We start from the raw sequence: 24,867 nt of genomic DNA, 5'->3' as shown, positions 1-24,867 counted from the left end.
TGATCTTTTCAATATGATAAGCTTACCAACTTAATATTTATGTATATTCATTCAAATGTAGGTTGTAGGCAGGTAATGAACTAGTGATGGCCAAATGAAGCCCCATGAACCATTTGAGGCTTTAGCCAATTGTATCGATACATGAGTCGATGCCTCGCAAGGTGTTTCATTTGCTCCACTGCGCCATCTTGTGGTAAAATAAATGTAATGCATGTGAGATAGCACAGTGTCACAAACCAAATAATAACCGATTGTATTGAGGAAATAACACCAATACACAAGAAAATAAATGATCTACCCAATGATGCATATTTATTCCATAACAACAGATTGTGTCACATGGTTCAACAATAAGGCCAGATCAGGTCTCGATGTCAATTTCCCCTGGTCCCAGGGCGGATGCAACTCCTGTCAGCCACACTGACTTCTGGAATCTATCATTTTGCCTGATATAAACTAAAACATGTCTTAAACATGTTGACCAATTTATGTTTAATGCTTCAGTCTATCTGATATGGATACAAATAAAAAAAATTAAAAACACTAAACTTATTTGGCTGTTTTGGCTCAATGTCTTGTCTTAATATTCTAAGTCTAAATTACTGTGCATGTATATAATGTCAAGATATTTTATCATTTGGTTTTCCTTCTATAACAAATTCAATGTTTTATATATATATTGTTATTTATACTTTATTCGACCAGGGAATTCCCAATAAGCATATTCATATATTTTCCAGGACAGCAGTACAGTTCAGTTATAACATTAATACAACATCCAGTCAATACACATCACTTTATATTGTTAGTCATACTTCTTGAAATAAAACTGATGTAAATATAAGATAATCTAAATCAGTTAAAGTAAGGCTGAGTGAGTATACGCTAGAGTTAACAGGCGATACTGACTATAACATATAATAGAATAGATGGGTCCTGCTTCCTCAGTGTGTCTCCCTGAGCTGCACTTTCATGCGATAAGGTCTCGGTGTGAGAGTGACTCCATAAACAGGAGTGAAGTCTGGTTCTCCTGCGTCCTCAGGCCAGAGGAACTTAAACCTTCTGAGCAGCGTCACTGAGATGAGAAAGAGCTCCATTCGAGCCAGACCCTCTCCCAGACACATCCGAGGACCTGAGCATCCAAACAAACACACAAATATACAAATCACATCGGTGAAATAAGTACTAAATGTCGTGCCACACAGACCTGCAGAGAAGGGCATGAAGGCCTCTGGCTTCACAAACTCTCCTTCATCATTCAGGAAGTTCTCAGGGTGAAATCCATGAGGAAACTTCCACTGACCCTCCTCACTCAGCACAGACGACAGGTTAGGGATGATCATAGTGCCCTGCAAGTGTCAACCATTTATTACGTAGATTTAAAATATGCCTGTGAGTAAATAAAGGATAAATGACATCTTACTTTGGGAATGGTGTATCCCATAACTTCTGTGTCTTTGGTTGTGTTATGGAAAACACTGAGTGGGACAGTGTTAGCAACTCTCTGGATTTCATGGATCACAGCCTGTTTAAAAGAGATGATATACATGGAGTTCATGATGCTGAAAAGAAGTTTTAAGATGTATTGTATCCTACTCCTCTTATGTAAAGGTGCATTTATTTTTTTAAACTTCCTATAAGTTATCTGTCCTTTTCCTCTGTATTTACCTGCGTTGCAAACATGAAATTTTCCCATGTGTGGACAATAAAGGAATATCTTATCTTATCTTATCTACATAATGATTATCAGTGTGGTACAACTATATATTTCAATATAATTTCGAGTCATAAAATGGTCAAAAATGTACAGAACTGCAACTACCTAAGAAATTATACAAAATACTTACATTGTTGGTATATTCAACAGAATGTTTGAATATACCAACAATGTAAGTATTTTGTATCATTTCTTTAACTCTGTGGAATTGACTTTAAAAGTAAAGACAATTTAAACTAAATAAACTCTTTCTCACTGTGAATATCTTAAAATATAACTGTCCCCATAAGTGACCGGTTTATCCCGCTCCCTTTCTCTGAACATGGACTGAATTTGTCTTGATAATTATTTAATATAAGCCTTAAATATTATCTGTGCCGTTTTAAATATCACAAGTTCATCCACTTGGAAAATAATAATACAATTTCCCATTATATTTTGCTTTAGTGATATTCTCCATAATATAATATAAGTTATCAAAGTCATATTCATATATTCAAATATTCTATTGTATGAAAGGTTTGAATCACCTGCACATACGGCATGTTGTGTCTGTCCTCAAAACAGGGCTTATCTTTCCCCTCCAACACTCTGTCTATCTCTGCCTGACAACGCTCTGAAATATAACAGGACAAAACACGTACATTAAATAAGAAACAATTGATGCAACAGTGTTTTACAGTTGTTGTTTTTCCAATCGCTTGGCACACTTTGCAACACTGTTCACTTAAAGATGCAATACTCAATTTCTATTTGGAAAATATGCATGTGAATTTTAACGATATGCCAAAGGGTTTGTGAGACCCAAGGACGAGTTTCACAGATAAAAAAATGTACTTCTGGCTTTGCAGTTGGAAAATTAGGTACCGCAACTTTAAATCACAAAACTGTTCAGAATGTTTGGAGACTCTTGTGAACGAAGCTTATAACACTCTTGCAAAAAGGACACGTCATCTATAAACTTATCCAACCATCATCCAAACTCTTTTTGAACTGAATGTAGGAGGTTCTGGCTGGTCAGATATTTCACCATAGGAGCAGAGCCATATCATTTCTGTTAGTTTGAGAGTGGTATATGAGGTTTATGCTGCACAACATATTTATGTAATATTATTACATAAAAAAAGCTTCAGTTGTAGTCATCTGGACTCAGTTTGAAAAATAGACGTTTCGACTCTCATCCAAGAGTCATTGTCAATAACAGAATTTAGGTCGAGAACTCCGATATTAATACTGTTCTGTGGTAAGACCCGCCCATTGGGAGGAGCCTTCCTGAAGTAGAAAGACTTGTTTGTTTCAACAGAAACTCCCCCTTGTATCTACCGAGCTAGCCTATTCAGAATCTTAATGGGCTATTAGAAACCTCTTTGTCTTAGTGAGACCCTGGCTCACCTGAAGAAGCTTTCAAAAGAGTGCTGGATTTTACACAGACAGCACAAGAAGCACAGCACAGGAAGAGCAAAGAACGCCAAATCAAGAAGTTCAACATTCTTTTGAACAAAAAGAATGCAGGTGAGGTCGAGCTAGACATTAGGACTGAGACAGACAAATTAGCGACCAGCAAAAACAATTGGATTAAGAACCTATCAGATCGTGTTCTGACACAGGCAGAAAAGGAGGTGCTCTCTAAAGGGCTCAACTTTTCTGTCACCTCTAAACACATCCCTACAGAGGACTACATCACAGCCACTGAAACTGCAATTAGGAACAACAAAATGACTGAATCGGAGGCTGCAGACCTGAGGTTACGTGTCACAGCGACCCTGAAGAGTGCCAAACCACCGCCTTCAAATATCACAGCTGAAGAGAGGAAAGCACTTTCAGCACTGGAAAAAGATCATAGCATCAACATCCTCCCAGCAGACAAGGGACGTTGCACTGTGATTCTCAACGCAGCTGATTACGAAGCCAAAGTCCACACCCTCCTCGAGGACACGACCACATACGAGCGCTTGAAAAGAGATCCGACCAGTGGCTACAAGAAGAAAGTGATAGACTGTTTACAAAGGCTGGAAAAAGAGGAAGTGATAGACCGGCCTCTGTATTACAGACTGTATCCTGGGGAAGCCATGCCTTGCATTTATGGCCTTCCAAAAATACACAAAAAGGATGTTCCACTCAGACCCATAGTGTGCAGCACAGATTCCATCACTTACAATGTGGCCAAGCATTTAACAACTATATTGGCTCCGCTTGTGGGGAATTCGGAACATCATGTGGAAAACACGCACAACTTTGTGGATAAAGTGAAACATCTCCAACTGGACCCAGATGACCTCATGGTTTCATATGATGTTGTGTCCCTGTTCACCTGCATCCCGACCTCTGATGCAGTAGCAGCAGTGAGGATCAGACTGCAGGAAGACACCACCCTACAGGAAAGGACCAAACTGACACCTGAACACATATGTAAACTGTTGGACATCTGTCTGAACACCACTTACTTTCAATTCCGGGGACAATTTTACAGACAGATTCATGGCTGTGCCATGGGCTCGCCCGTCTCTCCCATAGTGGCCAACCTGTACATGGAGCACTTTGAGAAGAAGGCACTGTCCTCATTCTCAGGCATAGCCCCAAAACTGTGGCTCCGCTATGTCGATGATACTTTTGTAACAATCAAGGAACAAGAGCTGGAAACCTTCTCTGATCACATCAATGCTGTGGACCCACATATTAGGTTTACAAGAGAAGACGCTAAGGAGAATCGCTTGGCCTTTCTTGATTGTTCCACGATCAGAGGAGAGGACGGGAAACTCCAAATAGAAGTATATAGGAAACCTACACACACGGACCAGTATTTGCTCTTTGGTTCCAACCACCCACTACAGCACAAGCTGGGTGTGATCAGAACCTTACAACACAGAGCTCAAGGTGTGCCCACCAGCTCAGAGGGCAAGAAGAAAGAGGAAAAACATGTCCGTAATGCCCTCTCAGCCTGTGGTTACCCCGCTTGGGCTCTCAACAGAGTGAAGAGAACCAAGAAGCAGGACAAAAGGGAAACTGAACAGAGAAGGAAGGGTGTTTCTATCCCTTATGCGTCTGGCCTGTCGGAAAAACTGCAGAGAATTTTTAGACAACACGAAGTCCCTGTTTATTTTAAACCAGGAAACACTTTAAGACAAAAACTGGTTCACCCAAAGGACAAGTTGCCGACTCAAAAACAGAGCAATGTAGTTTATTCGATCCAATGCAGTGAAGAAAGTTGTAAAGAACGTTACATAGGTGAGACAAAACAGCCTCTACACAAGAGGCTTTATCAGCACAGAAGAAATACAAGTTCAGGACCTCAGAGCGCCGTGCATCTCCATCTTGAAGCCTCTAATCACTCGTTTGAAGACGGTGAGGTGAAGGTTTTAAGCAGAGAGAAAAGATGGTTTGAAAGAGGAGTCAAGGAAGCTATTTTTGTTAAAAAAGAAAGACCTTCTTTAAACAGAAATGGAGGGCTTAGGTTTAATCTTCCTGTTATTTATAATGGGTTACTGAACCCCTGGAAAGGTAAAGGACCAGGACCAGGACATTCGGATGCTAATCAGGTACTCAGGGTGGTTGAGCCAGGGTCTCACAAAGACAAAGAGGATTCTAATAGCCCATTAAGATTCTGAATAGGCTAGCTCGGTAGATACAAGGGGGGAGTTTCTGTTGAAACAAACAACTCTTTCTACTTCAGGAAGGCTCCGCCCAATGGGCGGGTCTTACCACAGAATAGTATTAATATCGGAGTTCTCGATCTAAATTCTTTTATTGACAATGACTCTTGGATGAGAGTCGAAACGTCTATTTTTTCTAACTGAGTCCAGATGACTACAACTGAAGCTTTTTCTACTATGGAACACGCCTGGACGAATGAGGGATTACACCGACATTATTACATAAATCATTTATGTAAGAAAAAGAAGTGTATTTTCAATAGTCTACTCTGAGGTACAGGATTAAATTTGGGACAATGGGGCTCTGGTTCAGTTTTTAGTTTTCACTACAGAAGTATGAATCTGCTGCGTGTGTGAATGATTGGTGTGGTTGGAGGGGCCGATGGCGTGGAATGGCAGCCTCACTTCCATCAGTTTGCCCCAGGGCAGCTGAAGCTACAACAGCAGCTTACAGCCACCAGGTGTGGAGTGAATGAGTGATGCCATGTAAAGCATCTTTGAGTGTCCAATAAAGTGCATCATCATCATCATCATCATCATTATTATAATTGGCTCAAGCCATTCCATGGAATGGAATGCGACGAGTCTTTGTTCTCTGCCTGGTTTCTTATTATTAGGCCCGAGCCAAAGGACGAGTATCGTCCCGGCGAAGGACTTATTATAATTGTGTCTGCGGGCTGGAAAAACGCAAATATCAAGAAGTAGACAAAGACGGATTTGCTCGTGAGTGGTATCGATAATTAGAACTCCGTGAGTTCTAATTTTGAGCGAAGGTTTCGTAAAAAAATATTGAAAGACGGCTCAGTAGCGCCACCTCAAAAATCAAATAACATGGGGCCAATGGGAGCCAGACGCTGTAAAAATATGATGCTCACTCCAAAAAATAGTTCATGCGAGGACATGTAAAAAATTATATTATGACTCCACCCTAAGTCATACAGGAAGTCGGCCATATTGGATAAACGCGTTGCTGACAAATGTGCACCTCGTTGTACATTTGGCATTTTCTCTCACAGTTTTGATCAAAATCACTTCAAACTTGGCCACAAGACACAAACCCATGAACAATGAAGTGTTTGCAATCTGAAGCTGATATGTTTTATGGTATTGTCATCGTGAATTTTTAACAAAATCGCGATTTGTGGAAATCAATTTACGTTTCTTAAAAAAAACGTTTTTTCTTTGAAAAAAAAAAAAATCTTTAAAAAAAAAACATTTTTTTAAAGATTTTGATGTAGTGTTTGTGGAGATTTCAAAGCGGAACGCAATGATATGCAAATGTAGAGGCTAGCTAATAAAATGGCTCTCTAGCACCCTCTCCAAATTAGATTTTTAAAAATTCATAAAAGACCATTTTTTTGTTTTATTTAAAATTATTAGGGGTTAATTTGTGACCGGGCACAATGTGACAAAATTACGTGACTCTAGCTTGAGTTTTTATAGCTGAAAAACAATGGGCATAAAAAGTTAGTGATTGCTCTCCGAGTTGAACGTTTTAGAATTTGTGTAGCAATTTAGACAATCGTGCCACAGCTATTGAAAAAAGTAAATAATGACATACACACCCTGAATGTCCTGGTTATTCATGAGATGCAGAAAACCGGTCAGCAGTGAGTTGGACGTAGTGTCAGTTCCAGCAAAGTGAAGGTCCAGTGAGTACATGGAGAGCAGGTCTTCAGCGAACGTGCAGTTGGGATCATTACTTCTCTAAAACGCATCCAACAACAAACATGGAAGTGAGATGAAGTGCTGAAGGGTAGATTATAAGAACAAAATGATATATATTATGCAGAAATAATATCATATCAAATGAACTACTAAAATGAGAACTCCAACTGGACTCAAAAATGAACTAACACTTGTTGTTATGATGGCAGAGCTAATGGGATAAAGTGATGTTGGAAAAAGGCCACACACAAAATTAATAAAAAACAAACTGAACACACTTTTTCCAGCTCGTCCAGATAGCAGTCCACAAAGTCCCGTGGTTGTCCTGGGACTCTGGTCTTCTTGTGCTCCTCAATCCAAGGCAGAGCAATACCCTGGCATGTCTGTGCAAGAGCAAACACACTATTGTTGACTATAACACTACGTACCGTACTATACGATTATAAACAGTGTTACTTAAAAAAACATCATAATTCATTTAATTTTGTAAAAAAATTAAATGAATTCGGGCGACGTGGGGCTCCCTCCCGTGGGCCCACCACCCGCCACTCTGGCTTGTAGGTCTCCGGAGGTCATCGATGGGTATCGGCAGGCCAAGCGAGCCGCGGCTCGTGCTGTCGCAGAGGCAAAAACCCGGGCCTGGGAGGAGTTCGGGGAGGCCATGGAGGAGGACTATCGGTCGGCCCCAAAGAAATTCTGGCAAACCGTCCAGCGCCTCAGGAGGGGGAAGCAGTGCCTCACCAACACCGTTTACGGTGCGGGTGGAGACCTGCTGACCTTGACTGAGGATGTCGTCGGACGGTGGAAGGAATACTTTGAGGATCTCCTTAATCCCACTTTCACGTCTTCCGAAGAGGAAGTAGAGACCGGGGACTCGGAGGCTGGCTCATCCATCACCCAAGCTGAAGTCACTGAGGGTATTCGCAAACTCCTCGGTGGCTGCGGGGGTGGATGAGTTCCGCCCTGAGTACCTAAAGTCTCTGGATGTTGTAGGACTGTCTTGGCTGACACGTCTCTGCAACATTGCGTGGCGGTCGGGGACAGTGCCTCTGGACTGGCAGACTGGGGTGGTGGTCCCTCTGTTCAAGAAGGGGGACCGGAGGGTGTGTTCCAACTACAGAGGGATCACACTCCTCAGCCTCCCAGGTAAGGTCTATTCCAAGGTACTGGAGAGGAGAATCCGACCGATAGTCGAACCTCGGATTCAGGAGGAGCAGAGTGGTTTTCGTCCTGGTCGTGGAACACTGGACCAGCTCTATACCCTCCATCGGGTGCTCGAGGGTTCATGGGAGTTTGCCCAACCAGTCCACATGTGCTTTGTGGACCCAAGTCTTTCGACCGTGTCCCTCGGGGGGTCCTTTGGGGGGTGCTCCGGGAGTATGGGGTCCGGGGCCCTTTGCTCAGGGCTGTCCGGTCCCTGTATGACCGGAGCAGGAGCTGTGTTCATTGCCATGTTGGACTCCGCCAGGGCTGCCCTGTGTCACCGGTTCTGTTCATAATTTTTATGGACAGAATTTCTAGGCACAGTCAGGGGTCAGAGGGTGTGGTCAGGGGTCGGAGGGTGTCCGGTTTGGGGACCACAGGATCTCATCTCTGCTGTTTGCAGACGATGTTGTCCTGATGGCTCCATCAAACCCGGACCTGCAACATGCACTGGGACGGTTTGTAGCCGAGTGTGAAGCGGCTGGATGGATGGAAAAGATTTGAACTCACGCCAATATTGATAAAGGCTTTCTGGAAGGGAAGTGGAAACCGCCGAATCCAAGGAACTGAGTCATAAAGCTGCAATAAAAAAACATAATTCAATAGATTAAAAAAGTGATGTTCTGAGAAGAGATGCCAAGTGTCTTTGGTTAAGTGATAACTGTGATTATTCATGTCACAGTGTAATAACTAAAATAATAAATAAACAAAAAAATTATAATTGTGTGTTAGAGAGGCAAAAAAGTAATTTCAATTCAATACATTCCAAAAAGGGCATCTATTTATTCTGACTATTGATGTCACGTCAGAAGGTTTTATTTCATTAAGTCCTCATAGAGTTAAACCAGGAATGTTATAATTATTAAATTGAATGAAAGTGAACCAAGGTTTTGTTTGTTGTTTGGTCAATTATTGTAAATAATGATAAGATTATTATATTTCCTCTCACAATGATGTATTATTGTAACATTTCTAGATGAGCGACTAAACCTTCCCTCAGTGATGACCTTTGACACAGTTTAGTGTTGGGACTCACCATGGCCCAGGGTCCATTGGCTAACTTGGCATTCTCAGTGAAGCAGCGAACGAGCTCCGTCATAGTAAAATCATCGTAGTCAAAGCGCATTCCAAACAGAACCTGACAGATGATGTTGGAGGATGCGTTGTGGAACATATGTTGAGGATTTATAGTTGAACCTGTAAAAGTCACAGCAAAAACATGACCGGACAGGAAAGACAGTAATTACATCATGCTACACTTTAATCCTGTGGCTTGCCTACGTTACCTTGAATCATGATAAGCATAAAAAGACCTTGAACTTGATCTTATCACACTTACCAACACTGCTTTCTAAGTCTGCAACTGTGTGCTTTATCTCTTCCAGAATTCTCTCTTCCATTGACTGCTTTCCCAGACCAAAGTTCCTCAGTGTCATGAGTGCAAAACGACGATGTTCCTTCCATCTGGGGCCATAATCAGCCAGAATCACTCCTGAGGAAATTACAATAGAAACAAGCTGCAGTTTGCATAACTATTTTCCATGTGTATGTACCTTTGCTCTCAGTTGTGATGTTGACATACATGTCTTGGGGTCTTCCGGCAAATTCTACACCTTTGTTTATCAGAGCCTCTTTTATGGCTTGCACCCCACAAAGCATCACAAGTGGTTTAGACCCAAGATACAGACTGTAGATATTTCCATACTTCAACCGCAGCTGGGGATAACAAAACAGCTAGTGCATTTATTTTACACACATTTTTAGACATACATAATAATTATAATGGAATGAATTAAATATTTCAATCATTTATTTTATTGTAGATTCAGTTGTAGACATCTGGACACTCAGACCAGCTCCGCAGACTGAGAATGACTTGGACGAGAGTCGAAACGTCTTGTTTTTTCTAAAACAGTGTCTAAACCACAACAGCTGAATCTTTTTCTACAATGGAACATTCTTGGATGAACGAGGGATCACACCCACTCAATTATTTTAGATCAAAACCACTTGCACAGTCCAAATCTCATCAAAAAAGTGCGACCCATGTTCAGAAGTAACTAGTGCCAACAGATATCACAGGGCCGCCACCAGAAATAATGATCATTCAATTTCTTTATTCTATAGTTTGAAGCAAAATTAATATGATTTGAAACCCACTAGATACTTATTTTCTCCACATGAGTCCTTACCCTCTCGAAGTCTCGCAGTGGATTGTCCAAACTCAAATTGTGTAGGTTTCCCAACATCGGCAGTGGAGTGGGTCCAGGAGGAAAGTTCTTTGGCCTACGGCTTTTGAATTGAAATATAAAAAAACAGATTAGGACCCATAGTAGGAAAAAAGAGACAAACATATTGGACAGGAAGCCTTCACTTGAGTTATGGAACTAATGGAACTAATGAGAGGGTTTTATTGACACAAAGCCCTGCCTCCTCTGTCTGTAATGGACTTTGGCTCTAGTGTCATAAAACACACACACAGACAGACACACACACACACACACACACACACACACACACACAGACACACACACACACACACACACACACACACACACACAGACAGACACACACACACACACACACACAGACACACACACACACACACACACACACACACACACACAGACAGACACACACACACACACACAGACAGACAGACACACACACACACACAGACAGACACACACACACACACACACACAGACACACACACACACACACACACACACACAGACAGACAGACACACACACACACACACACACACACACACAGACACACACACACACACACAGACAGACACACACACACACACACACAGACAGACACACACACACACACACACACACACACACACACACTAAAGGGAACAAGCAGTAGAAGATTAATGAATGAATGAATGAGCCTGCCGTGATTGTAGCATGCCTGCTGCACATCGAGGACCTGAGAGAGCTGCAGACCAAGATCAACGAAGCCATCGTCGCCGTCCAGGCCATTATCGCCGACCCCAAGACCGACCACCGGCTGGGCAAAGTGGGCAGATGAGAACAAGCGGCCCAAGCAGGTGTTTGATGTGGCAAAAGGACTCAAAATTAAGCTTGATTGCTTGAAGCTTCCGTTTTTGTTCTCACCAAATTGTTTTGTAAAGGGACTATTTCAATCGAGCATGCTGTAGCACTGTATTTTTGCATTACATTTTTTATATAATAATGTCATGTTGCATGCTTGATATTAATATTAATATCAATTGTTCATGAACAATGAATAATGTGTCCTCCTGTGGCTTTTAGGTTATTTGTATCCCTACCAAAGACATTAACCTGGGAGTCCTCTTCCCAGTATGTGTGCAGTCCACATGAGTGTGACCACGCCACAGACCACAGACCACACCACAGACCACGCCACAGACCACAGACCACACCACAGACCAAAGACCACGCCACAGACCACAGACCACACCACAGACCACAGACCACACCACAGACCAAAGACCACGCCACAGACCACAGACCACACCACAGACCAAAGACCACATCACAGACCAAAGACCACACCACTGACCAAAGACCACACCACAGACCAAAGACCACGCCACAGACCACAGACCACGCCACAGACCACAGACCACACCACAGACCACAGACCACACCACAGACCAAAGACCACGCCACAGACCACAGACCACACCACAGACCAAAGACCACATCACAGACCAAAGACCACACCACTGACCAAAGACCACACCACAGACCAAAGACCACGCCACAGACCACAGACCACACCACAGACCACGCCACAGACCACAGACCACACCACAGACCAAAGACCACGCCACAGACCACAGACCACACCACAGACCACAGACCACACCACAGACCAAAGACCACGCCACAGACCACAGACCACACCACAGACCAAAGACCACATCACAGACCAAAGACCACACCACTGACCAAAGACCACACCACAGACCAAAGACCACGCCACAGACCACAGACCACGCCACAGACCACAGACCACACCACAGACCACAGACCACACCACAGACCAAAGACCACGCCACAGACCACAGACCACACCACAGACCAAAGACCACATCACAGACCAAAGACCACACCACTGACCAAAGACCACGCCACAGACCACAGACCACACCACAGACCACAGACCACACCACAGACCAAAGACCACACCACAGACCAAAGACCACGCCACAGACCACAGACCACACCACAGACCACAGACCACACCACAGACCAAAGACCACGCCACAGACCACAGACCACACCACAGACCACAGACCACACCACAGACCAAAGACCACGCCACAGACCAAAGACCACACCACAGACCAAAGACCACATCACAGACCAAAGACCACACCACAGACCAAAGACCACACCACAGACCAAAGACCACACCACAGACCAAAGACCACATCACAGACCAAAGACCACACCACAGACCACAGACCACACCACAGACCAAAGACCACATCACAGACCAAAGACCACACCACAGACCAAAGACCACGCCACAGACCACAGACCACACCACAGACCACAGACCACACCACAGACCACAGACCACACCACAGACCAAAGACCACATCACAGACCAAAGACCACACCACAGACCACAGACCACACCACAGACCAAAGACCACATCACAGACCAAAGACCACACCACTGACCAAAGACCACACCACAGACCAAAGACCACGCCACAGACCACAGACCACACCACAGACCACAGACCACACCACAGACCACAGACCACACCACAGACCACAGACCACACCACAGACCAAAGACCACATCACAGACCAAAGACCACACCACAGACCACAGACCACACCACAGACCAAAGACCACATCACAGACCAAAGACCACACCACTGACCAAAGACCACACCACAGACCAAAGACCACGCCACAGACCACAGACCACACCACAGACCACAGACCACACCACAGACCACAGACCACACCACAGACCACAGACCACACCACAGACCAAAGACCACACCACAGACCAAAGACCACGCCACAGACCACAGACCACACCACAGACCAAAGACCACATCACAGACCAAAGACCACACCACAGACCACAGACCACACCACAGACCAAAGACCACGCCACAGACCACAGACCACACCACAGACCAAAGACCACATCACAGACCAAAGACCACACCACAGACCAAAGACCACACCACAGACCAAAGACCACACCACAGACCAAAGACCACGCCACAGACCACAGACCACACCACAGACCAAAGACCACATCACAGACCAAAGACCACACCACAGACCACGCCACACACCACAGACCACAGACCACACCACAGACCAAAGACCACACCACAGACAACGCCACACACTACAGACCACAGACCACACCACAGACCAAAGACCACATCACAGACCACAGACCACACCACAGACCAAAGACCACACCACAGACCAAAGACCACACCACAGACCAAAGACCACACCACAGAACACAGACCACACCACAGACCACACCACAGACCACACACCACACCACAGACCAAAGACCACACCACAGACCAAAGACCAAACCACAGACCAAAGACCACATCACAGACCAAAGACCACACCACAGACCAAAGACCACAGACCAAAGACCACACCACAGACCAAAGACCACACCACAGAACACAGACCACACCACAGACCACAGACCACACCACAGAACACAGACCACACCACAGACCACACCACAGACCACAGACCACACCACAGACCAAAGACCACACCACAGACCAAAGACCACATCACAGACCAAAGACCACACCACAGACCAAAGACCACATCACAGAGCAAAGACCACACCACAGACCAAAGACCACACCAAAGACCACACCACAGACCACACCACAGACCAAAGACCACACCACAGACCAAAGGCCAGATCAAAGACCACACCACAGACCAAAGACCACACCACAGACCACAGACCACACCACAGACCAAAGACCACACCACAGACCACAGACCACACCACAGACCAAAGACCACAGACCACACCACAGACCAAAGACCACACCACAGACCACAGACCACACCACAGACCACAGACCACAACACAGACCGCAGACCACACCACAGACCACACCACAGACCACAGACCACACCACAGACCAAAGACCACACCACAGACCAAAGACCACACCACAGACCAAAGACCACATCACAGACCACACCACAGACCACACCACAGACCAAAGACCACATCACAGACGAAAGACCACACCACAGACCAAAGACCACACCACAGACCACACCACAGACCACACCACAGACCACACCACAGACCACAGACCACACCACAGACCAAAGACCACACCACAGACCACAGACCACACCACAGACCAAAGACCACAGACCACACCACAGACCAAAGACCACACCACAGACCACAGACCACACCACAGACCACAGACCACACCACAGACCACACCACAGACCACAGACCACAACACAGACCGCAGACCACACCACAGACCACACCACAGACCACAGACCACACCACAGACCAAAGACCACACCACAGACCAAAGACCACACCACAGACCAAAGACCACATCACAGACCACACCACAGACCACACCACAGACCAAAGACCACACCACAGACCAAAGACCACATCACAGAACACAGACCACACCACAGACCACACCACAGAACACAGACCACACCACAGACCACACCACAGACCACAGACCACACCACAGACCAAAGACCACACCACAGACCAAAGACCACATCACAGACCACAGACCACAGACCACACCACAGACCAAAGACCACACCACAGACCAAAGACCACACCACAGACCAAAGACCACATCACAGACCAAAGACCAGACCAAAGACCACGCCACAGACCAAAGACCACAGACCACACCACAGACCAAAGACCACAGACCAAAGACCACACCACAGACCACACCACAGACCACACCACAGACCAAAGACCACACCACAGACCAAAGACCACAGACCAAAGACCAGACCACAGACCAAAGACCACACCACAGACCACACCACAGACCAAAGACAGGACCACAGACCACACCACAGACCAAAGACCAGACCACAGACCACAGACCAAAGACCAGACCACAGACCACACCACAGACCAAAGACCACACAACAGACCACGCCACAGACCAAAGACCACATCACAGACCACAGACCACACCACAGACCACAGACCACACCACAGACCAAAGACCACATCACAGACCACAGACCACACCACAGACCACAGACCACACCACAGACCAAAGACCACACCACAGACCAAAGACCACACCACAGACCAAAGACCACATCACAGACCAAAGACCAGACCAAAGACCACACCACAGACCACACCACAGACCAAAGACCACAGACCACACCACAGACCAAAGACCACACCACAGACCAAAGACCACACCACAGACTAAAGACCACAGACCAAAGACCAGACCACAGACCAAAGACCACACCACAGACCACACCACAGACCAAAGACCACACCACAGACCAAAGACCACAGACCAAAGACCAGACCACAGACCAAAGACCACACCACAGACCACACCACAGACCAAAGACCAGACCACAGACCACACCACAGACCAAAGACCACACCACAGACCACACCACAGACCACAGACCACAACACAGACCGCAGACCACACCACAGACCACACCACAGACCACAGACCACACCACAGACCAAAGACCACACCACAGACCAAAGACCACACCACAGACCAAAGACCACATCACAGACCACACCACAGACCACACCACAGACCAAAGACCACATCACAGACCAAAGACCACACCACAGACCAAAGACCACATCACAGAACACAGACCACACCACAGACCACACCACAGACCAAAGACCACATCACAGAACACAGACCACACCACAGACCACACCACAGACCACAGACCACACCACAGACCAAAGACCACACCACAGACCAAAGACCACACCACAGACCAAAGACCACATCACAGACCAAAGACCAGACCAAAGACCACACCAAAGACCACACCACAGAACAAAGACCACAGACCACACCACAGACCAAAGACCACACCACAGACCAAAGACCACACCACAGACCACGCCACACACCACAGACCACAGACCACAGACCACACCACAGACCAAAGACCACACCACAGACCACGCCACACACCACAGACCACAGACCACACCACAGACCAAAGACCACACCACAGACCACGCCACACACTACAGACCACAGACCACACCACAGACCAAAGACCACACCACAGACCAAAGACCACGCCACAGACCACAGACCACACCACAGACCAAAGACCACGCCACAGACCACAGACCACACCACAGACCAAAGACCACATCACAGACCAAAGACCACACCACAGACCAAAGACCACGCCACAGACCACAGACCACACCACAGACCAAAGACCACACCACAGACCAAAGACCACACCACAGACCAAAGACCACACCACAGACCAAAGACCACATCACAGACCAAAGACCACACCACAGACCAAAGACCACACCACAGACCACAGACCACACCACAGACCACAGACCACACCACAGACCACACCACAGACCACACCACAGACCACAGACCACACCACAGACCAAAGACCACACCACAGACCAAAGACCACACCACAGACCAAAGACCACATCACAGACCACACCACAGACCACACCACAGACCAAAGACCACACCACAGACCAAAGACCACATCACAGAACACAGACCACACCACAGACCACACCACAGAACACAGACCACACCACAGACCACACCACAGACCACAGACCACAACACAGACCGCAGACCACACCACAGACCACACCACAGACCACAGACCACACCACAGACCAAAGACCACACCACAGACCAAAGACCACACCACAGACCAAAGACCACATCACAGACCACACCACAGACCACACCACAGACCAAAGACCACATCACAGAACACAGACCACACCACAGACCACACCACAGAACACAGACCACACCACAGACCACACCACAGACCACAGACCACACCACAGACCAAAGACCACACCACAGACCAAAGACCACATCACAGACCACAGACCACAGACCACACCACAGACCAAAGACCACACCACAGACCAAAGACCACACCACAGACCAAAGACCACATCACAGACCAAAGACCAGACCAAAGACCACGCCACAGACCAAAGACCACAGACCACACCACAGACCAAAGACCACAGACCAAAGACCAGACCACAGACCAAAGACCACACCACAGACCACACCACAGACCAAAGACCACACCACAGACCAAAGACCACAGACCAAAGACCAGACCACAGACCAAAGACCACACCACAGACCACACCACAGACCAAAGACCAGACCACAGACCACACCACAGACCAAAGACCAGACCACAGACCACAGACCAAAGACCAGACCACAGACCACACCACAGACCAAAGACCACACAACAGACCACGCCACAGACCAAAGACCACATCACAGACCACAGACCACACCACAGACCACAGACCACACCACAGACCAAAGACCACATCACAGACCACAGACCACACCACAGACCACAGACCACACCACAGACCAAAGACCACACCACAGACCAAAGACCACACCACAGACCAAAGACCACATCACAGACCAAAGACCAGACCAAAGACCACACCAAAGACCACACCACAGACCACACCACAGACCAAAGACCACAGACCACACCACAGACCAAAGACCACACCACAGACCAAAGACCACACCACAGACCAAAGACCACAGACCAAAGACCAGACCACAGACCAAAGACCACACCACAGACCACACCACAGACCAAAGACCACACCACAGACCAAAGACCACAGACCAAAGACCAGACCACAGACCAAAGACCACACCACAGACCACACCACAGACCAAAGACCAGACCACAGACCACACCACAGACCAAAGACCACACCACAGACCACAGACCACACCACAGACCACAGACCACAACACAGACCGCAGACCACACCACAGACCACACCACAGACCACAGACCACACCACAGACCAAAGACCACACCACAGACCAAAGACCACACCACAGACCAAAGACCATATCACAGACCACACCACAGACCACACCACAGACCACAGACCACACCACAGACCAAAGACCACATCACAGACCAAAGACCACACCACAGACCAAAGACCACATCACAGAACACAGACCACACCACAGACCACACCACAGACCAAAGACCACACCACAGACCAAAGACCACACCACAGACCAAAGACCACATCACAGACCAAAGACCAGACCAAAGACCACACCAAAGACCACACCACAGACCACACCACAGACCAAAGACCACAGACCACACCACAGACCAAAGACCACACCACAGACCAAAGACCACACCACAGACCACGCCACACACCACAGACCACAGACCACAGACCACACCACAGACCAAAGACCACACCACACCACAGACCACGCCACACACCACAGACCACAGACCACACCACAGACCAAAGACCACACCACAGACCACGCCACACACTACAGACCACAGACCACACCACAGACCAAAGACCACACCACAGACCAAAGACCACGCCACAGACCACAGACCACACCACAGACCAAAAACCACGCCACAGACCACAGACCACACCACAGACCAAAGACCACATCACAGACCAAAGACCACACCACAGACCAAAGACCACGCCACAGACCACAGACCACACCACAGACCAAAGACCACACCACAGACCAAAGACCACACCACAGACCAAAGACCACACCACAGACCAAAGACCACATCACAGACCAAAGACCACACCACAGACCAAAGACCACACCACAGACCAAAGACCACACCACAGAACACAGACCACACCACAGACCACAGACCACACCACAGAACACAGACCACACCACAGACCACACCACAGACCACAGACCACACCACAGACCAAAGACCACACCACAGACCAAAGACCACATCACAGACCAAAGACCACACCACAGACCAAAGACCACATCACAGAGCAAAGACCACACCACAGACCAAAGACCACACCAAAGACCACACCACAGACCACACCACAGACCAAAGACCACACCACAGACCAAAGGCCAGATCAAAGACCACACCACAGACCAAAGACCACACCACAGACCACAGACCACACCACAGACCAAAGACCACACCACAGACCACAGACCACACCACAGACCAAAGACCACAGACCACACCACAGACCAAAGACCACACCACAGACCACAGACCACACCACAGACCACAGACCACAACACAGACCGCAGACCACACCACAGACCACACCACAGACCAAAGACCACACCACAGACCAAAGACCACACCACAGACCAAAGACCACACCACAGACCAAAGACCACATCACAGACCAAAGACCACACCACAGACCACGCCACACACCACAGACCACAGACCACACCACAGACCAAAGACCACACCACAGACCAAAGACCACACCACAGACCAAAGACCACACCACAGACCAAAGACCACACCACAGAACACAGACCACACCACAGACCACAGACCACACCACAGAACACAGACCACACCACAGACCACACCACAGACCACAGACCACACCACAGACCAAAGACCACACCACAGACCAAAGACCACATCACAGACCAAAGACCACACCACAGACCAAAGACCACATCACAGAGCAAAGACCACACCACAGACCAAAGACCACACCAAAGACCACACCACAGACCACACCACAGACCAAAGACCACACCACAGACCAAAGGCCAGATCAAAGACCACACCACAGACCAAAGACCACACCACAGACCACAGACCACACCACAGACCAAAGACCACACCACAGACCACAGACCACACCACAGACCAAAGACCACAGACCACACCACAGACCAAAGACCACACCACAGACCACAGACCACACCACAGACCACAGACCACAACACAGACCGCAGACCACACCACAGACCACACCACAGACCACAGACCACACCACAGACCAAAGACCACACCACAGACCAAAGACCACACCACAGACCAAAGACCACATCACAGAACACAGACCACACCACAGACCACACCACAGAACACAGACCACACCACAGACCACACCACAGACCACAGACCACACCACAGACCAAAGACCACACCACAGACCACAGACCACACCACAGACCAAAGACCACAGACCACACCACAGACCAAAGACCACACCACAGACCACAGACCACACCACAGACCACAGACCACACCACAGACCACACCACAGACCACAGACCACAACACAGACCGCAGACCACACCACAGACCACACCACAGACCACAGACCACACCACAGACCAAAGACCACACCACAGACCAAAGACCACACCACAGACCAAAGACCACATCACAGACCACACCACAGACCAAAGACCACACCACAGACCAAAGACCACATCACAGAACACAGACCACACCACAGACCACACCACAGAACACAGACCACACCACAGACCACACCACAGACCACAGACCACACCACAGACCAAAGACCACACCACAGACCAAAGACCACATCACAGACCACAGACCACAGACCACACCACAGACCAAAGACCACACCACAGACCAAAGACCACACCACAGACCAAAGACCACATCACAGACCAAAGACCAGACCAAAGACCACGCCACAGACCAAAGACCACAGACCACACCACAGACCAAAGACCACAGACCAAAGACCACACCACAGACCACACCACAGACCAAAGACCACACCACAGACCAAAGACCACAGACCAAAGACCAGACCACAGACCAAAGACCACACCACAGACCACACCACAGACCAAAGACCAGACCACAGACCACACCACAGACCAAAGACCAGACCACAGACCACAGACCAAAGACCAGACCACAGACCACACCACAGACCAAAGACCACACAACAGACCACGCCACAGACCAAAGACCACATCACAGACCACAGACCACACCACAGACCACAGACCACACCACAGACCAAAGACCACATCACAGACCACAGACCACACCACAGACCACAGACCACACCACAGACCAAAGACCACACCACAGACCAAAGACCACACCACAGACCAAAGACCACATCACAGACCAAAGACCACAGACCACACCACAGACCAAAGACCACACCACAGACCAAAGACCACACCACAGACCAAAGACCACAGACGAAAGACCAGACCACAGACCAAAGACCACACCACAGACCACACCACAGACCAAAGACCACACCACAGACCAAAGACCACAGACCAAAGACCAGACCACAGACCAAAGACCACACCACAGACCACACCACAGACCAAAGACCAGACCACAGACCACACCACAGACCAAAGACCACACCACAGACCAAAGACCAGACCACAGACCACACCACAGACCTGTGATGGAAAAATGTCATGTCATTAGGTTGTTGCGATGCTAAGTAACCATCTGGTAACTTGGTAACTTACCATCAGTAAGTTACCGTCCACCTATTTTGCCCTGTGCCCAATGGTTGGACCCAAATGGCATTGCTTATTAAAAGAGGATCTTACAACCCACATGCAAGTGTGATGCATCATTAGAAAGCTTAGGCCTTCTAGTTTCTGCAGATGTTCATATGAACAAACATAAACAAAACATATTTTTTTTAGTCTCGCCTGAATATTGTCAATTTGTAATGGTCCTGAGCATGACATACTTCATTGTACATGCTTTTTATCTTATTGACAACAACTGTGTAAAGTTTCAGATCTCTAGGAACAGGCATTTTGGTGCTGTTGACCTTTTTGCATCAAAAAGTATATTCGGAACAAGTGATCCAAATATGTGCCAACTGTGCCAAACTGTTTTATAACAATTTTAGCTCCTCTATGATCATAAAACATACATGTTGATGTTTTGTAGGCCACTAATACCTATTATAACTGCTAAAAACAATGTATATGAAAATGCAGTGGTGGGCCGTCAGGGCAAGCAAGGCCTTCTCTGCTAGCCTAAACAAAATCAGAATATAATTTTAAAAAATATATATTTTCCCACAAATATTTATTACATTATTCCCCAGAGTAAGAGTTTTACTCTTCATTTCATGGCTTTCCTCTTGTTGCACTGCTTCTGCCTCAGGTTGAGATTTGGAGGGCTGGTCTTTATGTTAGATCTTTTATCCAATCATATTCAGCCATCATGTGTTGCCAGGGTCTAAAATCTGCCCTCAGGCCTTCAGACTCAACAGTGAGGGTGCTTATGGCTTAAAGTGAATGGAAATGAAAATGATGTGTCAACCAATCAGCTTCAGAGTTGGCTCTTGTACGTCTGCTGCTGTTGCTCAGGAGCCAGCAGCAGGTGCATCACATGCACGTCTTTTGATTGGATCACCAATATTGAGAGGCAGGTCCTATGGGCGGAGCTATGGAACCTCAGAAACTCTGAATGAGGGAACTGCATTTGACAGACACATTCATCCGCTTACTACTAAGTTGTTTTTTCAACCCACAACGGGCGGAAGGAGGAAAATATATCGATTTGGTCGAGGATATAATTATAACGCCTTTCTCAAGACAAACTTTTCAAGAAAAGTTAGACATTGTAAGAAGAGGTTGTCTAACACCGACGCTGTAAAGCCTTTTACAGGCGGGTTAGTTCCCCACTTTCAAAGCTTGGACATCGGCGCGTTGAAAACGCGTTTTCAAAGAGTGGAGAACGGCGTGGAGAACGCGCGGACATCTGCTGGAAAACGCACGGACACCGGCGTGAAGAACGCATGGAGCGGACACCGGAGCGGAGAACATCATAATGATGGTAATATGATGGTAATAAGAGGTGGATTCATTCGGGTGGGACTGTTTATGACCTCACTGAAGGCCAAAGCCCTAGACCCACGGCCCGCCACTGTGAAAATGTGTAAATATGAGTTTACCCATGAATTTCCTATATGGAGGTGAAAGAAAATAATATAATAATACATATATCTAACAAACTAAGCGTCCAAAAGGCTAATAAAATCAGAAAACGTGATGCGTAAAATCTAGTCGCCTCCTGCCAAAAAATCAGTTTTTTGACTGCTTTACGCATCTGAATAGAGACGATTCTGTGTGAAGAAGCCCTATGTCCCACCCAGCGTTCGAAAGCTATACTCATTGGTTAGAATAATATGTCAATCAAAGTCATCGTTAGCTCGCCCATTCTCAATGTAAACAAAGAAACCGCGTGCGTCGGAAGCGGAGCATTTTTTTTTAGCAGAGGCTGTAAAAAAACAAACCTGTGGACAGAACAATTCGTGGAGGATCTCTGTAGCTAACAGTCTGAAGAAAAGATCGATGCCAAACACCATCTTATAAGTCAAACAGGTCATTTGTTATGGACGGAGAAATGCGCCGGACGAGCTTTCATCGAAAATATTTTCACAGAAGAAAACTTTGTTTACTTGACAATATCTCAAAATCGGATAACTTCAGGAAAAATATAAGTAGATATTGTTTTTCTATGGATTCTTACGGACAGACTGAGCACAAGAATGTACAGATTGAAAGCCGTTTCATCCGTCATAAACAGCAAACAGGTAGGACATGCGTTTGTAAAAGTTGAGACTTTCTCACAAACTATTGGCAATTGATTCTTGGGGCATATTATTCACTGTAAATCAATGACATATTCGTTTTGTTGAGACAATAAGCTTTAAAATGATGTATAACTTGCTGGTATTGACCACGAAAATGAAAGTGATGATGTAACTTTTGTAATTTGGTAAATGCGCGCCGGCGCGCAGGTGCATGGTAACAGGTTAACATGGTCAGCTTAGTAACCTTTGTCCTGTGCTTTGGTCAGTTGACACTTGCCAAGGTGAAGGACAGAAAGCTCTGCCATAAACTGCTAATGTGTGTGGAGGATTAGGAAGGTGCCTTTGTGAGGGCCCCGATAACTCACACCCAGGGATGAAACAATGGCCTCTACTAATCATTACATTCTGACACCATGTTTTGACTGTTGTGCCTTTTTAAGCTGGAGTTTGTGAGATTCATTCAGTCAGACCAGGGAGGGAGAGACAACTCTATCAGGGAAAGCATTTTGGCTTGTGCACGGCTGAAATAAAGACCCACATTTGAACAAGACAACTTAGTTCTATTCTGCCTCATTTCTCTGGCACCATGTGTATAGTATATTGTATATAGTATATATATAACTGGTATATATATAACCGGTGCTTCGTCTTCGTGGGCCGTGACGTGGTGTTTTGGCCACCTGGAACAACACGTTTTCAGCCATATTCCTCATCAGTTCAGAGGAGAGAGGACCGTCACATTTGACATTTTAAACACTAAAAGACGGAGTTGGGATTATTTCGAAGTAGTACCATGCACCTTTAAATTTTAGCCAAAAATAGAACCTTTAATTTATTTAAATTAAAAGTCTTTCTTTACAAATGGTAAAATTACTGTCTAGACATAATCACAATTGAATGTGTAAATAATTCTGCTGGA

At 46.7% G+C, this 24,867-nt stretch overlaps 1 protein-coding gene across 1 annotated transcript; it reads right to left on the bottom strand.

The window, feature by feature from the left end:
* Nucleotides 1-871: 871 nt before the first annotated feature.
* LOC140348976 (cytochrome P450 2F2-like) lies at nt 872-10,625 on the bottom strand. Its single transcript, XM_072435156.1, has 11 exons — nt 10,431-10,625; nt 9,792-9,954; nt 9,578-9,730; nt 9,275-9,435; nt 8,749-8,817; nt 7,314-7,418; nt 6,933-7,074; nt 2,248-2,333; nt 1,424-1,525; nt 1,208-1,349; nt 872-1,132 (listed from the first exon to the last, which is right to left on the bottom strand). Exons 1-11 carry the CDS (start codon nt 10,590-10,592, stop codon nt 945-947), a joined length of 1,473 nt encoding a protein of 490 aa, XP_072291257.1. The 5' UTR covers nt 10,593-10,625; the 3' UTR covers nt 872-944.
* Between the last annotated feature and the right edge of the window lie 14,242 nt (nt 10,626-24,867).

Source organism: Eucyclogobius newberryi, unplaced genomic scaffold, assembly GCF_026437365.1.
Source record: "Eucyclogobius newberryi isolate DKJ021-1_F unplaced genomic scaffold, fEucNew1.0.hap1 SCAF_7, whole genome shotgun sequence".
Taxonomy (NCBI): Eukaryota; Metazoa; Chordata; class Actinopteri; order Gobiiformes; family Gobiidae; genus Eucyclogobius; species Eucyclogobius newberryi.
The sequence above is the reverse complement of the archived record's forward strand: the minus strand, read 5'-3'. Positions and strand labels throughout refer to the sequence as shown.

Coding starts and splice junctions, on each gene's coding strand:
- LOC140348976 (XM_072435156.1), bottom strand. CDS start 10,592: ATGTTTGTCTCTTTTTTCCTACTATGGGTCCTAATCTGTTTTTTTATA. Junction 9,731..9,791: donor CATCACAACTGAGAGCAAAG/GTACATACACAT, acceptor TAATTTCCTCAG/GAGTGATTCTGGCTGATTAT. Junction 1,350..1,423: donor TGGGATACACCATTCCCAAA/GTAAGATGTCAT, acceptor TGACACTTGCAG/GGCACTATGATCATCCCTAA.